The sequence below is a fragment of the Neofelis nebulosa genome, chromosome 1, assembly GCF_028018385.1.
Source record: "Neofelis nebulosa isolate mNeoNeb1 chromosome 1, mNeoNeb1.pri, whole genome shotgun sequence".
Lineage (NCBI taxonomy): Eukaryota > Metazoa > Chordata > Mammalia > Carnivora > Felidae > Neofelis > Neofelis nebulosa.
The window spans coordinates 43,930,267-43,944,240 of record NC_080782.1 but is presented as its reverse complement, the minus strand read 5'-3'; the positions used below and the strand labels follow the sequence as shown (position 1 = coordinate 43,944,240).

The 13,974-nt window shown below is 53.6% G+C and overlaps 1 protein-coding gene across 4 annotated transcripts in view; it reads left to right on the top strand.

Moving 5' to 3' along the window:
* The window catches only part of TNIP1 (TNFAIP3 interacting protein 1), a 47,184-nt gene that overhangs the window by 17,202 nt on the left and 16,008 nt on the right, over positions 1-13,974 (top strand). For 3 of the 4 annotated variants that reach the window (XM_058720512.1, XM_058720503.1, XM_058720531.1), the window contains 6 exons: positions 283-417; positions 1,692-1,777; positions 3,211-3,294; positions 5,731-5,922; positions 9,697-9,791; positions 11,421-11,541. In XM_058720512.1, the coding sequence (XP_058576495.1) occupies positions 283-417; positions 1,692-1,777; positions 3,211-3,294; positions 5,731-5,922; positions 9,697-9,791; positions 11,421-11,541 (713 nt within the window). The remainder of the gene's footprint in view (positions 1-282; positions 418-1,691; positions 1,778-3,210; positions 3,295-5,730; positions 5,923-9,696; positions 9,792-11,420; positions 11,542-13,974) is intronic. The other variant, XM_058720522.1, reaches the window with a different exon arrangement.

Here is a 13,974-nt window from a genome sequence, read left to right as displayed (position 1 = left end):
GGGCAGGAGGACGGACGGTGCCAGGAGGTCAAGAGTTTGTTCTAGATTCCCCTCTACTCCGTTCTCCCTGATTGTGAGGCCCCTTCTTTACCCGGCCCATTTATGCCTAGGGGCTGGAATGAGGTGTGTCACATTCAGTCCACAAGGCAACAGTGGGAATGCAGCCCAGGACCCGCAGCATCAGAAGCCACGCAAAAGCAGGCTTAGGGGCATGGGGACGGGAGAACCGGTGCACTGAGCTGAGTAACTCCTTTGCTCCTCCTATGCCCATCATCTCCCCAGGGGAGCTTTTGGAAGAGTCCCAGATGGAAGCATCCAGGCTGCGGCAGAAGGCCGAGGAGCTGGTCAAGGACAGCGAGCTGCTGCCACCGCCATCTCCCTCTTTGGCCTCCTTTGACCACTTGGCTGAGCTCACAGGTACCGGGGGGCCGGGGTTGTTTTCGGGCGTTCAACAGACTCCGAAGCCTTTAGACCCTTAACAGTGGTCTCCCTCCTCATTCAGAAACCCACATCTCCTCCATTTATCCTTGGGCCCCAGACCATCCTCCTAGTCATGTTTTGTCTACAGCATCCCTGAGAAGGTCAGACTTGGAAGGGACTTGAAAATAATTCTGTGTAAAAATGGCTGGTGACTCACCACTCCTGAGGCCCTGGCAGACATTAGCGATGGATCACAACAACACACTGCACCCGAGATGTGGCCTCAGGATCTCTATCAGCGTATTTAGTCAGCAGATATTTAACGAGCAGCTCCCGTGTGCCAGGCCTCACGTTCCAGACAGCTACTTCTGGTCACTCAGACTTGGCACATGAACCAAAAGCTCTCTGGTCTGGCCCCACATTTTCCATTTACCGCTGGGGCCCACGGAAGAATCTGGATTTCCTGTTAGCTTGCTGCAGTGTACCTCAAATGTAAGGCACACACACTGCCTGTTAAAGGAACACGTCACCTGTGAGGGAGGGTTGCGGTCCTGTGTGTGGTCACCACGCATCCCTCAGCATGTCTCTGAGTACGGGGCAAGGTCCGGGGCAAGGGAAGAAAAGGCCCCCACACATGGGGCTCAAGTGCCTTGTGCTGCCGCCTACCTACAGTCTTGGCCTAGGCCAGTATGCGAGCCTTCCATCGGCTGTGGTTACATTTGCTGAATGGACAAATGGAGGAGAGTGATGATCCCAGAGTCCACTGTGCTGCCGTCAGAGGGCATTTCCAGCCTCTTGTCTGTTCAGCAGCGATTTCTGAGTCCCAGCTTGGTGCCAGGCCCACGCCCTGAGTGAGAGGTGCAGCTGCTGATTGCGTGACTGTGGGCCATCTGGTGACCTTTCCAGGCCTCAGTTTCCTTCCTTCAAAATGGAGATACAGAGCTGTCATGAGAATTGGCTGAGATGACAAATATGAAAGTACTTTGTTAATTGTAAAGTGTCTCCCTTGGTATCATTGAGGCAGGTCCCGGGTAGCGAGGAGCAGTGGCCACCTTGGGATTTTCCCAGCAAGTCCAAAGAAGATAGTCTCTCTGCCCAGGTTCTGTCCCCATCATTCCAGTCATTTTCCCAGGCTGCCTGGCCCTGGCAGGACCACCTCTCATTTTCCCAGACTTGGGTAGAACTCTTCTGGCTGGGGCTGTCTGTGAGGGCATGGTATCTGGGCTTTCCCCTTTTTCCTGCTGCTTATCCATGTGTTCTCAATTCTCTAGGAAAGGAGGCAGATGTCCCAGCAGCCCCTGCTGACCCTGCACACCCCAGCAACAAGGCAGAGCCGGTCCAAAAACCTCCATCCAGTGTAAGTTACATTTGGAGTCATGGCTGAAAGTTGCCTGGACCTCAGGTGCTCATTGGCAGATACAAGAACTTGACGAGAGAGGATTAAAGTCAAGGAACTTGGGTTCTGACTTGCTAGGTGACATTGGGCAAGCTGATCTCTGTCTTTCTGGGGGCTTGATTTCCCCATTTTCAAATGAAGGCCATGGTGAAAACTTATCAGGAAGACTCTCGTATGCACAGGGCATTCCTCTCATTTACTGAGTTGTATAATGCCAAGCGTGTGTCGGCTGGGTACAGTGCTGGGTAAACAGACAGATGTGACATGGAACTCAGATTCTCACAGGGGCCTCAGAAGGTGTCTTCTCCATATTTGCCTTGAGAAGTTTTTCTTGGTATCCTAGGCCTGGAAGGGAGCCACATGGTCATATTGTTCAGTGTCTTCATCCCACGGATGGGGTCCAGAGAGAGAAGAGTGTTTCTGAGGAAATGGAGGTGAAAGGGAGACTTTCTAGAGCAGAGCTGAGATCCAGAGCAGGGTTCTTAGAGACCACGAGGCTCAGCTGAAGCTGAGTAGAGATCCTTCTACGTATCTGCCTGTTCCTGAGATGAGGCAAGTCTGGAACAGGCTTTGGAGACCAGGTTTGGTAGCAATCCCAGAGTCAGTTCCTGGTTGAGAGGAACTATCAGCCTATCCACTGGTTGCACAACCGGTACATTCTACTCAGCATGGCCGAGAGGTGTGAGAAGTCCCAAAGTCCTTGGCCACCCAAGGATTCAGGCAAATCCTGTAAAAGTGTCTCCAAATTTGTTGATGCATCCTTGGGACTTACTGCAGATCAGACCACTCCTCTGGGATCTCTGGGACTGGGTTGGCAAGGCTGGCACAGGACCGCCTTGGTGGTGGCCATGCTAAATGCTATCTGTGTTCTCTGGGCGACCAACTAGAGACACCTGGGCCTGGGAGACCGCTCTGATGCCATAGGAAGAGTGTTGGACTTGCAGTCCTTGGGTTCAGTCCCTGCTTTTGCATTAACTAACCGTATGCTCTCCCGTTTCCTCATCTGTCCAAAGGGGATATAACCCTCTGAGCCCTCTGTGGGTTGCTTTGAGAAATAATGGAGTCTGTGAGAACATTTTAAAAGTGCACGGCCTTCGAAAGAGACTGTGATTGTAAAGTGCTAGCTGTTCAAGGTCACTAGTCCAACATCCCTGTTTTACAGATGAGGAAACTCGCCTCAGGGGAAAGTGACCTCAGATCACACAGTGGGGTGTGGGCAGACCTGTTGAGAATCCTTCTCTGTGGTCTCACATGAAGTCACGTGGTTCCACCCTGTGAGCTCAGCCTCTGCATGGAGGGGCTGCCCAGCTGAATTGCTGCTCTCAGTCTCGAGGCCCCAGCGGAGGGGTGAGGTGTCTTTCTCTCGGGCAGTCCCTAACTCCCTTTCTGCACAGGGCACCTCGTCTGAATTTGAAGTGGTCCCCGCCGAGGAGCAGAATTCTCCACCGGCGAGTGGTGGCCAAGCCAGAAACACAATGGTGAGTGGATGGCAGGTCCCCAGCACGTCCCATGTCTCTCTGTTTCAGTCACCCAGCCCTGGCTGAGAGGCACAGGATCCACTGAGATCCCTTGGGCACCCTGGAGTTACCTGGGGATACACGAGGGGCCAGGGCAAGGGGTGCTTCTCGCTCACATATGCAAATTCCTGGCTGGTGACTTCCCCGACTTGGACCATACAGACACCGACCATTGAGAAAGCCTGGGCACGTTGCCAGCCCTGCTGGTCTCTGCCTTGTCGGGGGGTGCCTCTACACACTATGACTCAGCTTTGGGGCCTGTGGGCTCCTAGCCTGGCTGGAGTAGAAGGGGTCGGAGAAGCCCAGAGCAGCTTAAGGCAGGTGATTTACCCTTTTGTGCAGGCCCTCTGTTCCTCCCAGGCTTCCCCTCAGGGCATACATGTACACACACACACACACACACACACACACACACACACACACCCTCCTCTAACTCTGGGGTGTCTACCCAGCATACTCTTTCTATACCTTACCCTGCCTGCTGTTTTTATTCCACCTATGTCCTCCTCTGCTCTCTCTTAAAATGGCAGACTTCTTGGAGAACCATGGCAAAAGGTCTGGAATATTCTCCAAAAGTCTTAAAGCCCTGTCCTTTCCTCCTTCGCCCTCCCTCTCCACTTTGAGATTTGTTTTTGGTGGTGGTAATAAGACAGTAAGTGGCCTAACTCTTCACCTTGATGTCCTGTTTCCTCAACTCACCAAGGCCTAGGGGACAGATGTTGCTCTTTAGTTCATGTTGTGTCTGTCAGTCCCCAGTGCAAGGTCCCCATCAAGTGGTCATCCAGCTTACGCTGGCATGCCTTCAGTGACAAGTGGCTCCTCACCGTATCTGGCAGGTCTGAGTAGTAGAAAGGCTCTGTATATTGTCTCCTGGGAACTTTTGCCCCCTGTCTTGCCCTATGCCTGAAGGCTCTGAGATGCTGGCTCAGGAGGTGAGACCCCGCTGCTCAGAGAGTAGTTCAGTCTGTGACCTTGGACCAGTACTTTCATCTTGTTAATAAGTTCCTCCTTAGTCCCACCATGTGCCTATTCCGTGCCAAGTCAAGCCAAGCCAAGCCAGCCTGGGAGCTTACAGACTGGTTGGAGAAACCGGAGGGATGAAGCCATTCATGAGCCTTAAATAGAGTGGCATTCACCGCCTCAAATCCTTTGTGGGAAGAGGCAGTGGGGGGAATGAATGCAGAATTGAAGAAGCAACATTATCTCCTGTTAGAATAAGGTGCTAACAATATTACGTAGGCATTCACTGAGCACCACGCTGTGGCTGTAGGGCATTTCTAGCGCTGCGCAATGCAGAGACAAAGGAGTTCAGTGTGGCAGAGCACTGGATCGAGAGCCAGGAAGCCAAAGTTCAGTCCTGGCTCTGCCACTGACTTGCTGGGCAACTTTGGGCGAGTTCCTTCTCCCCATCCCATGATTTCCCAGCCTGAGCCCTGAGAGGTTCCCCTGTAGCTCTGATGTCCGTGACTTCCATGAACGTTTAGGGGAGGCTGCTAGAGGAGCGGAAATGTGGGCAGGGCCAGGAAGGATGAGCAGGGAGGACACTGTGGGACCGAAGCCTGGTACACGGAGGCTCAGGCAGGGGAAGGTGGGGACTCAGATACCCGGCAGGGGAGCTGGGCTCAATGCAGTGAGCTGTAAGGTGCCAATAAGGATCCTTGGGCACAGTATTGGTGTAACTGAGGCACTATCTGTGGTAAGAAAGTTCTAGACAGAGGAGAGGTGGCTTAAGAGAGAGAAAGAGACTGATTGGTTATTGAGATTCGACTGTTGTGCCCACAGTGTGCTTCATTTCTTACACACTCTACTAGATTGGGGTTCTTTGCACTATCTAGAGCAATGGTTCTTAACCTGTTTTGACTCTTGGGTCCTCTAAGAAGTTGATGAATGCTTGGACCATTCCCCAGAAGACACACATAGACATAGAAGTGGGACAGTTTTGGTCCCTGCATGGCTTCCTGGTCATGAGTCCCCAAGCTGAAGAAGCAGTGACATGGAGCGACACCACTTTCCTGGGCTTGTAGCTTTCATAAGTCAGTTCACTTTCATAAGAACCCTATGAGATAGAAGGGAAGGAGGGAGTGTGTGTGCGCTTAGGAGGTGAGAATTCTGAGACCTGGTGGACAAGTGGTTTACCCACAGGTGCTCAGCGAGGCCCGGAGTGTGGGAGGAAGGTGACTGTGCTGCTGGTAAGCCCGCCTGTGGCCTGGGAGCCCCAGGTCCTGCCCCGTGAGTCAGCCCCAGACAGGGAACCTGTGTAACTAGAGAATTTCCCTGGGCTAGCTGGGATCAGAGGGGAAACTGAGTCACGAGGCACGGGGAAGCAGAAGGAGAATGGTCGGCGGTGCCTACTCAGCCCCCGGTGAAGAGTGGTCAGTGTCCCTTCCCTCCCGCCAGGAGTTGGGCCCCCTGCCCCACGAGGACACCAACCTGATGCTGCACCTGCAGCGCCTGGAGACCACCCTGAGCGTGTGTGCCGAGGAGCCGGACCACAGCCAGCTCTTCACCCACCTGGGTCGCATGGCCCTCGAGTTCAACCGGCTGGCGTCCAAGGTGCACAAGAACGAGCAGCGCACCTCCATCCTCCAGGTGAGGCCAGCCGGTGGGAGGGCTGCCGGGGACGGCAGGTGTGCCTCCCCCCTCCTCCCCCTCCTCCAGCTCTTCTCAGGGATCCAGGGGTACCACGGGCATGTCTAAGGGCAATGTTGGGGACTGACTCTGGGCTTACTGTTCAGGGTAGTGAGCAAAGTGAGGAAGTTGTGGGAAGGCAGGAGGAAGAGGAAGGAAATTGGAAAATGTGGGTGGGCAATGCAAATTTCATGGTTGGGGATACCCTCGGGGCGTGGATGTGGGCAGGTCAGCAGCAGCCCTGCCTCTGGTCTTCACATGTGGGGTGGGGGGAAGGAACAGAGGCCAGCCTGTATATGTTATTGTCCCTGCCCCCTGTGGTGGTAACATCATTACCCCCACTTCACGGATGGGGGTGCAGCCCTGGAGAGGTGATTATTTTGCCTAAGGTCACCCAGTTAGTGGGCGATACAGTTGATTCAAACCTCAATCTGTTCTTTTCTAAATCCCATGCTCTTAACCATCATCCAAACCTGCCTCCCCACCAGGGAGTCTTTCTTTCCCAACCTTCCCTGTGCCTTGGGAGTGAAGTCAGCTTTCATTCCTAGGCCAGGCTAGGCCTTGGAATAGAATGGTCCTTGGTTCCAGTAGTGACTTCTTTTTTGCTGTATGACAGTGGACAGGTCACTTGCCCTCTCTGTGCCGCACTGTCCCTATCAGTACCATGGAGTGGGGAATGCCTTCCTCGTGGGATGGCTGTATTAATGAAGCACCCAGAGCAGCCTCAAACATAGCAAGTGGTCACTGTTGGAATTTCATGGTGATTGATCATCCATACTGGGCAGGGGATCTTAGCCTCAGGGACCTTGGATAGGGAAGGATTCACAGATGGCAAAACTGGGGCTTGATGAGGATCAGAGCACCTGCCACCTTAGTGACAAGGCATAACTTGAAGTCTCCTTCCTCCTTCCTAGACCATGCCAGCCACTGGTCAGTCACTGGTCTGTGATCTAATTCATGTCATCAGACATTCAAGATATTCCAGTTGATGGAAGTTGGGGGGGGGGGGGACGTCTACCGTGTGTGACCTTGGGAAGGGCTGGGTTGACAAGAGCAGGAGGGGCGTCCAGGCTGGAGACAGGTGTGAGGAGAGATGTGAGGGGCAGAGGACTCCAGGGAGAGGGCAGGACTCCCATCCCACCTTGAGGGAGGGACATGTTGAAGAGAGTGACATGCTGTGAGGGTCTGGGGGCACCAGGCTGAGGGAGACACCCTTCTGATGGCAGGGGTTTCAGGGTGTCAAAGCTGAGCTCCGGGGAGGTAAACCTGGGGCTGTTCATGGAGTAAGATCACTCTGAGTGCCACCATTTTGGCTTTGAAATGGGGAGTGATACCAGGCCTCGTCAAAGGGGGTCCTGCCAGCCTTTGGCGTTTTTTATATAGCGAGCTCCTGTATGTGTTTCCTTCTTAGCTCTTATCATAGTTTGTAATAATTTTATCTTATGACATGGCTTATTTACTTTGTGTTTGATTTTTTTCCCTGTTAGCGTGTAAGTCTCACAAGGGGTGGGGGGCAGGTACCTTGTCTGCCATATTCGTCAGGTATCCCGGTGTTCAGCACTTAACAGGTGCTACATGTGCATTTTTGAGTGAGTGAGTGAATCACAGGACCTCACAGGAAAGCTCTGTTGGCTCCCTTTGATGGCAGCGGACGACCTTTGTGACCGCCTCTCTCTATCAGCTGTTTTGTGCTCAGGGACTGGGAGGAAACTTCCCTCTGGACTGGAAGGGTAGACAGCACGTGAATCCTTGTCCTGGCCTTCCCTTAGTGACCAGGAGCAGGATGTTTTGTTTCTGGCCAGGGCATCCTGGGTATTTGCCTAGCCTGTGGGTGGAGCCACATTAATCCAATTCCTCCTCAATTATTCATTGATTTGTTTCTTGGTTCACTCGACAAACATTGTCAAAGCCAGGTATGGTGCAAGGCGTCTGCTAGACTTTGGAACCAGTCACCGCGGTTTTCCATTCTCTCGGCCCCGGATCCCTCATGTCCTACCAGCTTCCGTTTCCAGGCTGACTCTTCCATGCAGCCTTCCCAGGTCTCCCCTGTGTTAGTCAGAAAGGGCTAGGTTTTGCTGTGGAAACAAAACAGCTCTGAAATCTCCTCGGCTGACATACAGTTTCCCTCCGATTCCATGTGGCAGGGGCTAGTTTCTGCTGCTCGGTTTACTCAGAGGCCCAGGCTGACAGAGACCCCACCATCTCGTGCGCTCTGGTGTATAAGGCAGCCACAGCCACAGGAGAGACCAAAGAATTGGGCCTGAGCCAGCCCAGAAGTGGACACGGGGCGCTGCCACTCACTTTCATTGGCCACAAGTAATCACATGGTCACAGACAGCCCGGGACAAGGACATGGAAGGGAGCAGGCGGAATGCAGTGAATACCACCGGTCCCCCCCCCCCCCCCCAGCACCCTCCGCACAGCGGGGAGACACCAGTTGAGGGTCTGCCACGTGGAGCACAGTCCCAGCGGCGATTCTCAGCAGCTGTGCAACCTCATGCAAATTATTTCACCTGTGATGACTCACTTTTAAAACAGAGCCAGGTGACTTACGCAGCTTTGGGGAAGCGGCGAGGCCCCAAGGAGACAGCGAGTGCAGGAGCACCTAGCCATGGACGTGGCACGTACTAGGTGCTCACTGAGTATTTGCTGAAAGTGGGTAACTTTGTACCGACGTGGGGTATCACGTCACCGGTCGGCACTTCCCTGCCCTCCCCGTCTGCGGGGCCCTGAGTCCGGCTGCCCATCTTCCATGCCCCCTCCACCCTCGCACTGCTTCGAACAGGAGGCCTCAGATATCAGCACATGACTGGCAGGTCACAGGGTACTTGCACCCTGGCGGTCTTGTTTGTCCTCAGAGCAGCCCTGTAAAGGAGGCAGAGAAGGAACAGTTGTCCCCATCCGGAGAGGAGGGAACTGTGTCTCAGCAGTGAAGCAAGCCCGAGCCACACCTGAGAAATTGCTGAGGTCTTGGCCGAGTGCCCTGTTTTCCAACTTACCATTGGACAGCACTGGCAGCCTCTTACATTCTCCAGATTGACTGAGCTCATGGGCCTCCTAGGACTCAGCCCTTCCCCTGTTCATTTGGCCATTCAGTCATTCAGTCGTGCATTCCTTTAGCAGAGTTTAGTGTTGACCGTGCTAAATGCTGAGCTGGGCTGGGGTCCTGGGGGGGGGGGGTCCCAGCCCTCTGGGAGCCCGCAGACTCGCGGGCAGAGTCAGGGGTGGACGTTAAGGAAACAATGACACGAGTGGTTCTTTGGCCGTAATTGTCACAAGCACCAAGGGTGACCAAGGATAATAATGGAGGTGACCTAACTCACCCGAGATTGGGAGTCGGGGAGGACTTCTCTGAGGAAGGGATGTTCAGACTAAGACCTAAAGCAGGAGTAGAAGGGAGCCGGGGAGAAGGCTGTGGGGCAGGAGTGTTCTCCGCTGTAGGAACAGCAGTGCGGGAGGAGGAGGGATGGAACTCTCTGCCCAGGAAGACCAGAAGGCCCTGTGGCCGCTTCTTGGTCAGGCATCTCCATGGCTGGCTCCGGAGGGAGAGGATGCATAGAGGAGCCTGCATGGGCCTAGCGCCTGGGTTCTCAGCTGTCCTGAGACAGATTGGGTGAGGCCATGCAAAGGGGGTAACGTGTTGGGACCTGGCATGGCTCTGTCCTCCATCATCAAGTTGCATTTAGGGTCCAACCCTTCCCTCACCTTGCCCCCATCTATCTCTCTGCTTTGCAGACTCTGTGTGAGCAGCTTCGGAAGGAGAATGAGGCCCTGAAGGCCAAGCTGGACAAGGGCCTGGAGCAGCGGGATCAGGCTGCCGAGAGGCTGCGGTAAGTCCAGACTCCTCAGGAGTGAGGACTCAGGTGGGCAGGAAGAGAGGGATAGTACATGGCACCGATTTCCGGGCTGAAGGCTGAGGGCTCTGAGGCTTCGGATGTCAGGTGTCTTGGTCCTTTTCCTTGGGTACCTTGGTGTTTCCTTTCTGGCCCTTTTAGTACCTTTATAAAATGCCTTGAGAGCTTCAGAAGAGGGTCTGTACAAATCGCACTCCTTCCTTGGGAACTTGCCCCCTTAGCTTGTTGTTAGCAACCGCCAGTCTGCTGTGGGGAGAGGACTCAGGACTTTGCTGCCCTCTTCTGGCCACCGTCATGTCCTGCTGTTTTCCTGCCAACTGTCAGGGGTCCCTCCTTTGCCTCCTGGTCTCAGACTTCACTGTGCTTTAGGATCACTGAGGGTCAGGGAAGGCATTACAGCTTCACTCTCCCACCCCTCCCTCCTCAGCGGAGATTCTGATTCAGTGGATGTGAAGCCGACCTAGGCATTTTCCCAAGGGCTTCTGTGATTACGGTGTAGGTAGACCCAGGACTACAGTTGAGAAACACTGCTCTTGATTGTCCGAGTGTGAAGGGCCCTTTGAGGTTATGCAGGTCAGACCCTTCATGGTGCAGAGGGAGACTGAGGCCCAGAGAGAGTCATATGTAACCACTGAGCCATTGTGCCATTTTGAGGCAGCATATATTTATTTACTTCTGGACGGCCAAACAGTTGGGAGTTTTAGAGCCGTAATGACTCCATCCATGGATCCGAAACCCCAGGTCGGAGGAATGACTCGTGACTAGAAAGCCAGAATGCAAGTCCCTGCTGTGTGACCTTGGGAAAGCCACTTTACTTCTCTCTCTCTCTCTTTTTTTTTTTCTTCTGTTACTACGTGGAAACTTAGCTGGCAAATAGAACGTAAAGAAATATTTTTCGTACTTCAGTCATACCTGAATCCATATCACCACGTTTATTATGTCCTATATCACCTACCTTATTGATTTAAGAATTTGCTTCAATTTGAATAATGTTTTCGCTTAAAATGATGATAAAGAAAAGTTGCACTGGAGTTCATGGAAAACACCATTACCTTTAATAAATAGAAGACAGCCCTAACAATAAATACACCGAACACGGAAGGGTGTTGGGTGTTAGTGAGTCCTGGCAGAGTGCCGCCACCCACTGAAAGCTCTGAGCCTGAAGCCTGCCCTTGTCCTGTGAACAAGGGAGACTGGCAAGTCCTGGAGGAGTGCTCAAGACCTGTCAGCACCAGCTGAGACTATTCCCATGCTCTACACAAGAAGTTTGAAGATGATTGGAAAGGGTGTAACTTCCTCACTAGAGTGCGGTCAGGGTTATTTGATGCAGGTTTGGACACATCCTGGAGTTCTCCTGTTTGCAGACCTCCCACAGTTGGGAAACCCTGCTGTTGATTGACGATCGGAGACTCCCAGAGAAGCCCACATTGCCAGCAAAGTGGCTTAAGGATGCCTTCTTTTGTTCTATCCAAGGGCAGGTTTCAGGGTCCTCCCTTCTTCCCCAGAACTCAGCTGTAGTAGTAGGTGATGAGTAGTAGGTCTGAGAACCCCAGGCTTCTTAACACAGGGCCGGCAACGTGACCTCTCTATTTGCCTCCGACCCAGGGAGGAAAACATGGAGCTCAAGAGGTTGTTGATGAGCTGCGGCAAAGAGGATACCTGTGGGCAGCCGGGCTTCCCAAAGATGGAAGGCGCAGGCAAGAAGGGGGTGGCCGGACAGCAGCAGGTACGTGGTCACAGACTCCTTCCACAGCATCTGGGATTGCCACTGTCTAGCCTCTGTTGCCCCCTGCAGTGAGCTCACCACTTCCTGCCGTAGCCCGTTCCACTGTTACAGGGTTCCCGTTAGATGGCTTTTCCTTAGCTGGGCCTGACAGTCCACCTGTCCCGGAGTTTCCACTTCTTAGCCCTCCTTCTGCCTTTAGCCACACGGAACATCCCATTCCCTGGGACACACACTTGGGCTGCTGGCCATGACTGTGGCCTCGTGGCCCCCACCGGCCTTCTCGCCAGGCTGTGTAGTTTCATTTCCTTCCGCCATGGCTCATAGAAGGTGGTACTGAGTCCCTCGCTCAGTTTGGGCACATTCCCTAAACACGTTCCAGTTTGTCTCTGGACAGAGACAGAAGAGTCTCTTGTGGGTGGGTCTCAAAAGTCAGTGTAACATCTCAGATATTCCTGGCAGAATTAGGGTGTTGGGTTGAGAAGGCCCATCAGGGGAATCTGTTAAGCTCCTGGGATCGCTTCCTAGAGCCTCTGACCTGGACAGAAGTGGGGTTACCTGACATTGCCATGGCCCGGCACCCCTTCCCACCGCGGCTCTCAGCTGTGCCTCACGCCCAGTTCCCGAGCAGAAGCTGAGTCTCCTCCCTTGCCCAGTGTGTACCTTTCCCCTTGGTGTGGCGCTGAGTCCCAACTTTTTACTGACACGTTTCCCCTTCTTACTAGGGTTTAATGGCTGCGCGGCAGGATTTGACATCTTTAACAAACCCACACCTATGTAAAGGCAGTAATTATCCTAATAACTTAATTCCTCACTACTATGTGGCAATGTAGCATTTACCTGGGGCTTGCAAATCCATCATCCTGTTTGGATCTCCACTCTACACGTATGCTAGGCAGGGCCGGGACTATTACTCCATGACACAGCGGTGGTAGGAGGTGTGGAGAGGTCATGTGACTTCCTGTCATCAAGATCCCTGCATCACCTGCCATCAGGCAGATGGGTGCCTCGGGGTGCCTCAGGGAAATGCGCTGGTAAATGGCCTTCTGAATTCCAGCCTAGGGAGCCCCTCCCTTCCTCCATTTAGCCCTCAGGGCAGAGCCTGCTTGGCCGTCCCCTTGCGGAAGTGACTTGTGGAGCCCCTGATCCCCCGTGGGTTCCCTGAGCTACCACGGGTGTGGGATTCCCTGGAGAGGCCTCTTTGCTTTCCCAAGCCCTTTAATGTCGGCTCATCTAACTTGACTCCCCAGAGGCCCAGCCCTTCTTACCACCCTGCCGGGGACGAAGGCCCCATGGGAGGCATGTGTTATGGGTCGCGGTGGAGCATGTGCCCTGGAGCTGGCTCCACCTCATGCCAGCACGGCCACCGTGACTGAGTGACATAAACCAACCGTCTGGCCTCAGTTTCTTCTTCTGTAAAATGGAGGCTGTGACACCCACCTCGGAGGACGGCGGGAGGGTTCAGGGTGATACCTGTAAAGTAGGTGTGGCGCTGGGCACATGGTAAACAGTGACACTAGCTGTTGCTTTTAATGGTAGCTTTTGTGCCAGCAGCCATGTGGGCTGATTCTTTTCTCCTTCTTCTTCTTCTTCTTCTTCTTCTTCTTCTTCTTCTTCTTCTTCTTCTTCTTTTTTAAAGTTTATTTATTTATTTTGAGAGAGGGGCAGAGAGAGAGAGGGAGAGAGAGAATCCCAAACAGGCTCCACACCAACAGCTCCAAGCCTGAGAACTCACCAACCATGAGATCATGACCTGAGCCGAAACTGAGTCGGGACGCCTAACGGACTGAGCCACCCAGGCGCCCCCGACTCTTCTCTTCTTTGTGGAGGTTGATTGTGTGTCCCCCAGGAGACCCTGTCCCCTCTTCCTCCTTGTCCTGTGAGGACACAGCAGGCTTCTAGGGGCAGGCCCATCTTTTGCCTTTCTTAAAGGTGACGGTCCTTGGAGGGCTCCCCCAGCCCACTGCCCTTCCTCCCTGGTTCTGTGGTGTGCTGGCAGGCGCTCGCCTGCAGGGGGCACCTGAGCCTCACTAGTCCTGCAGTCAGGGACCGGCCCCGCCCCCCACGAGCCACGGGAAGGCAGGGGATAGAGAGAATGTGGGCAGCGACCCCAGGACAAATGCTGACAAGCCCATGGGTGTCAGAGATTGGGGCCTGCAGAGCCCATCTGGCTTGATCTCCCTTGTACCAAGGCCCATAGAGGGAGTGGGTCTTGGCCTCATGCAGGGCCTTGGAGGTAGACCCGATACTCCACTGCTGGACTCCTAAGCTCATTCTCTTTCACCTCCACATTTCCTGTTTAAACAAAATTTTTTTTAACTTCTAGAGAACTTTAGATTTACAAAAAACCAATTGCAAAAGTAGTCCGGACGATCCCCCCTATCTCCTTATCAAGTTACATAACCACGGTTCAATGACCAAAACTCAAAAACAAAC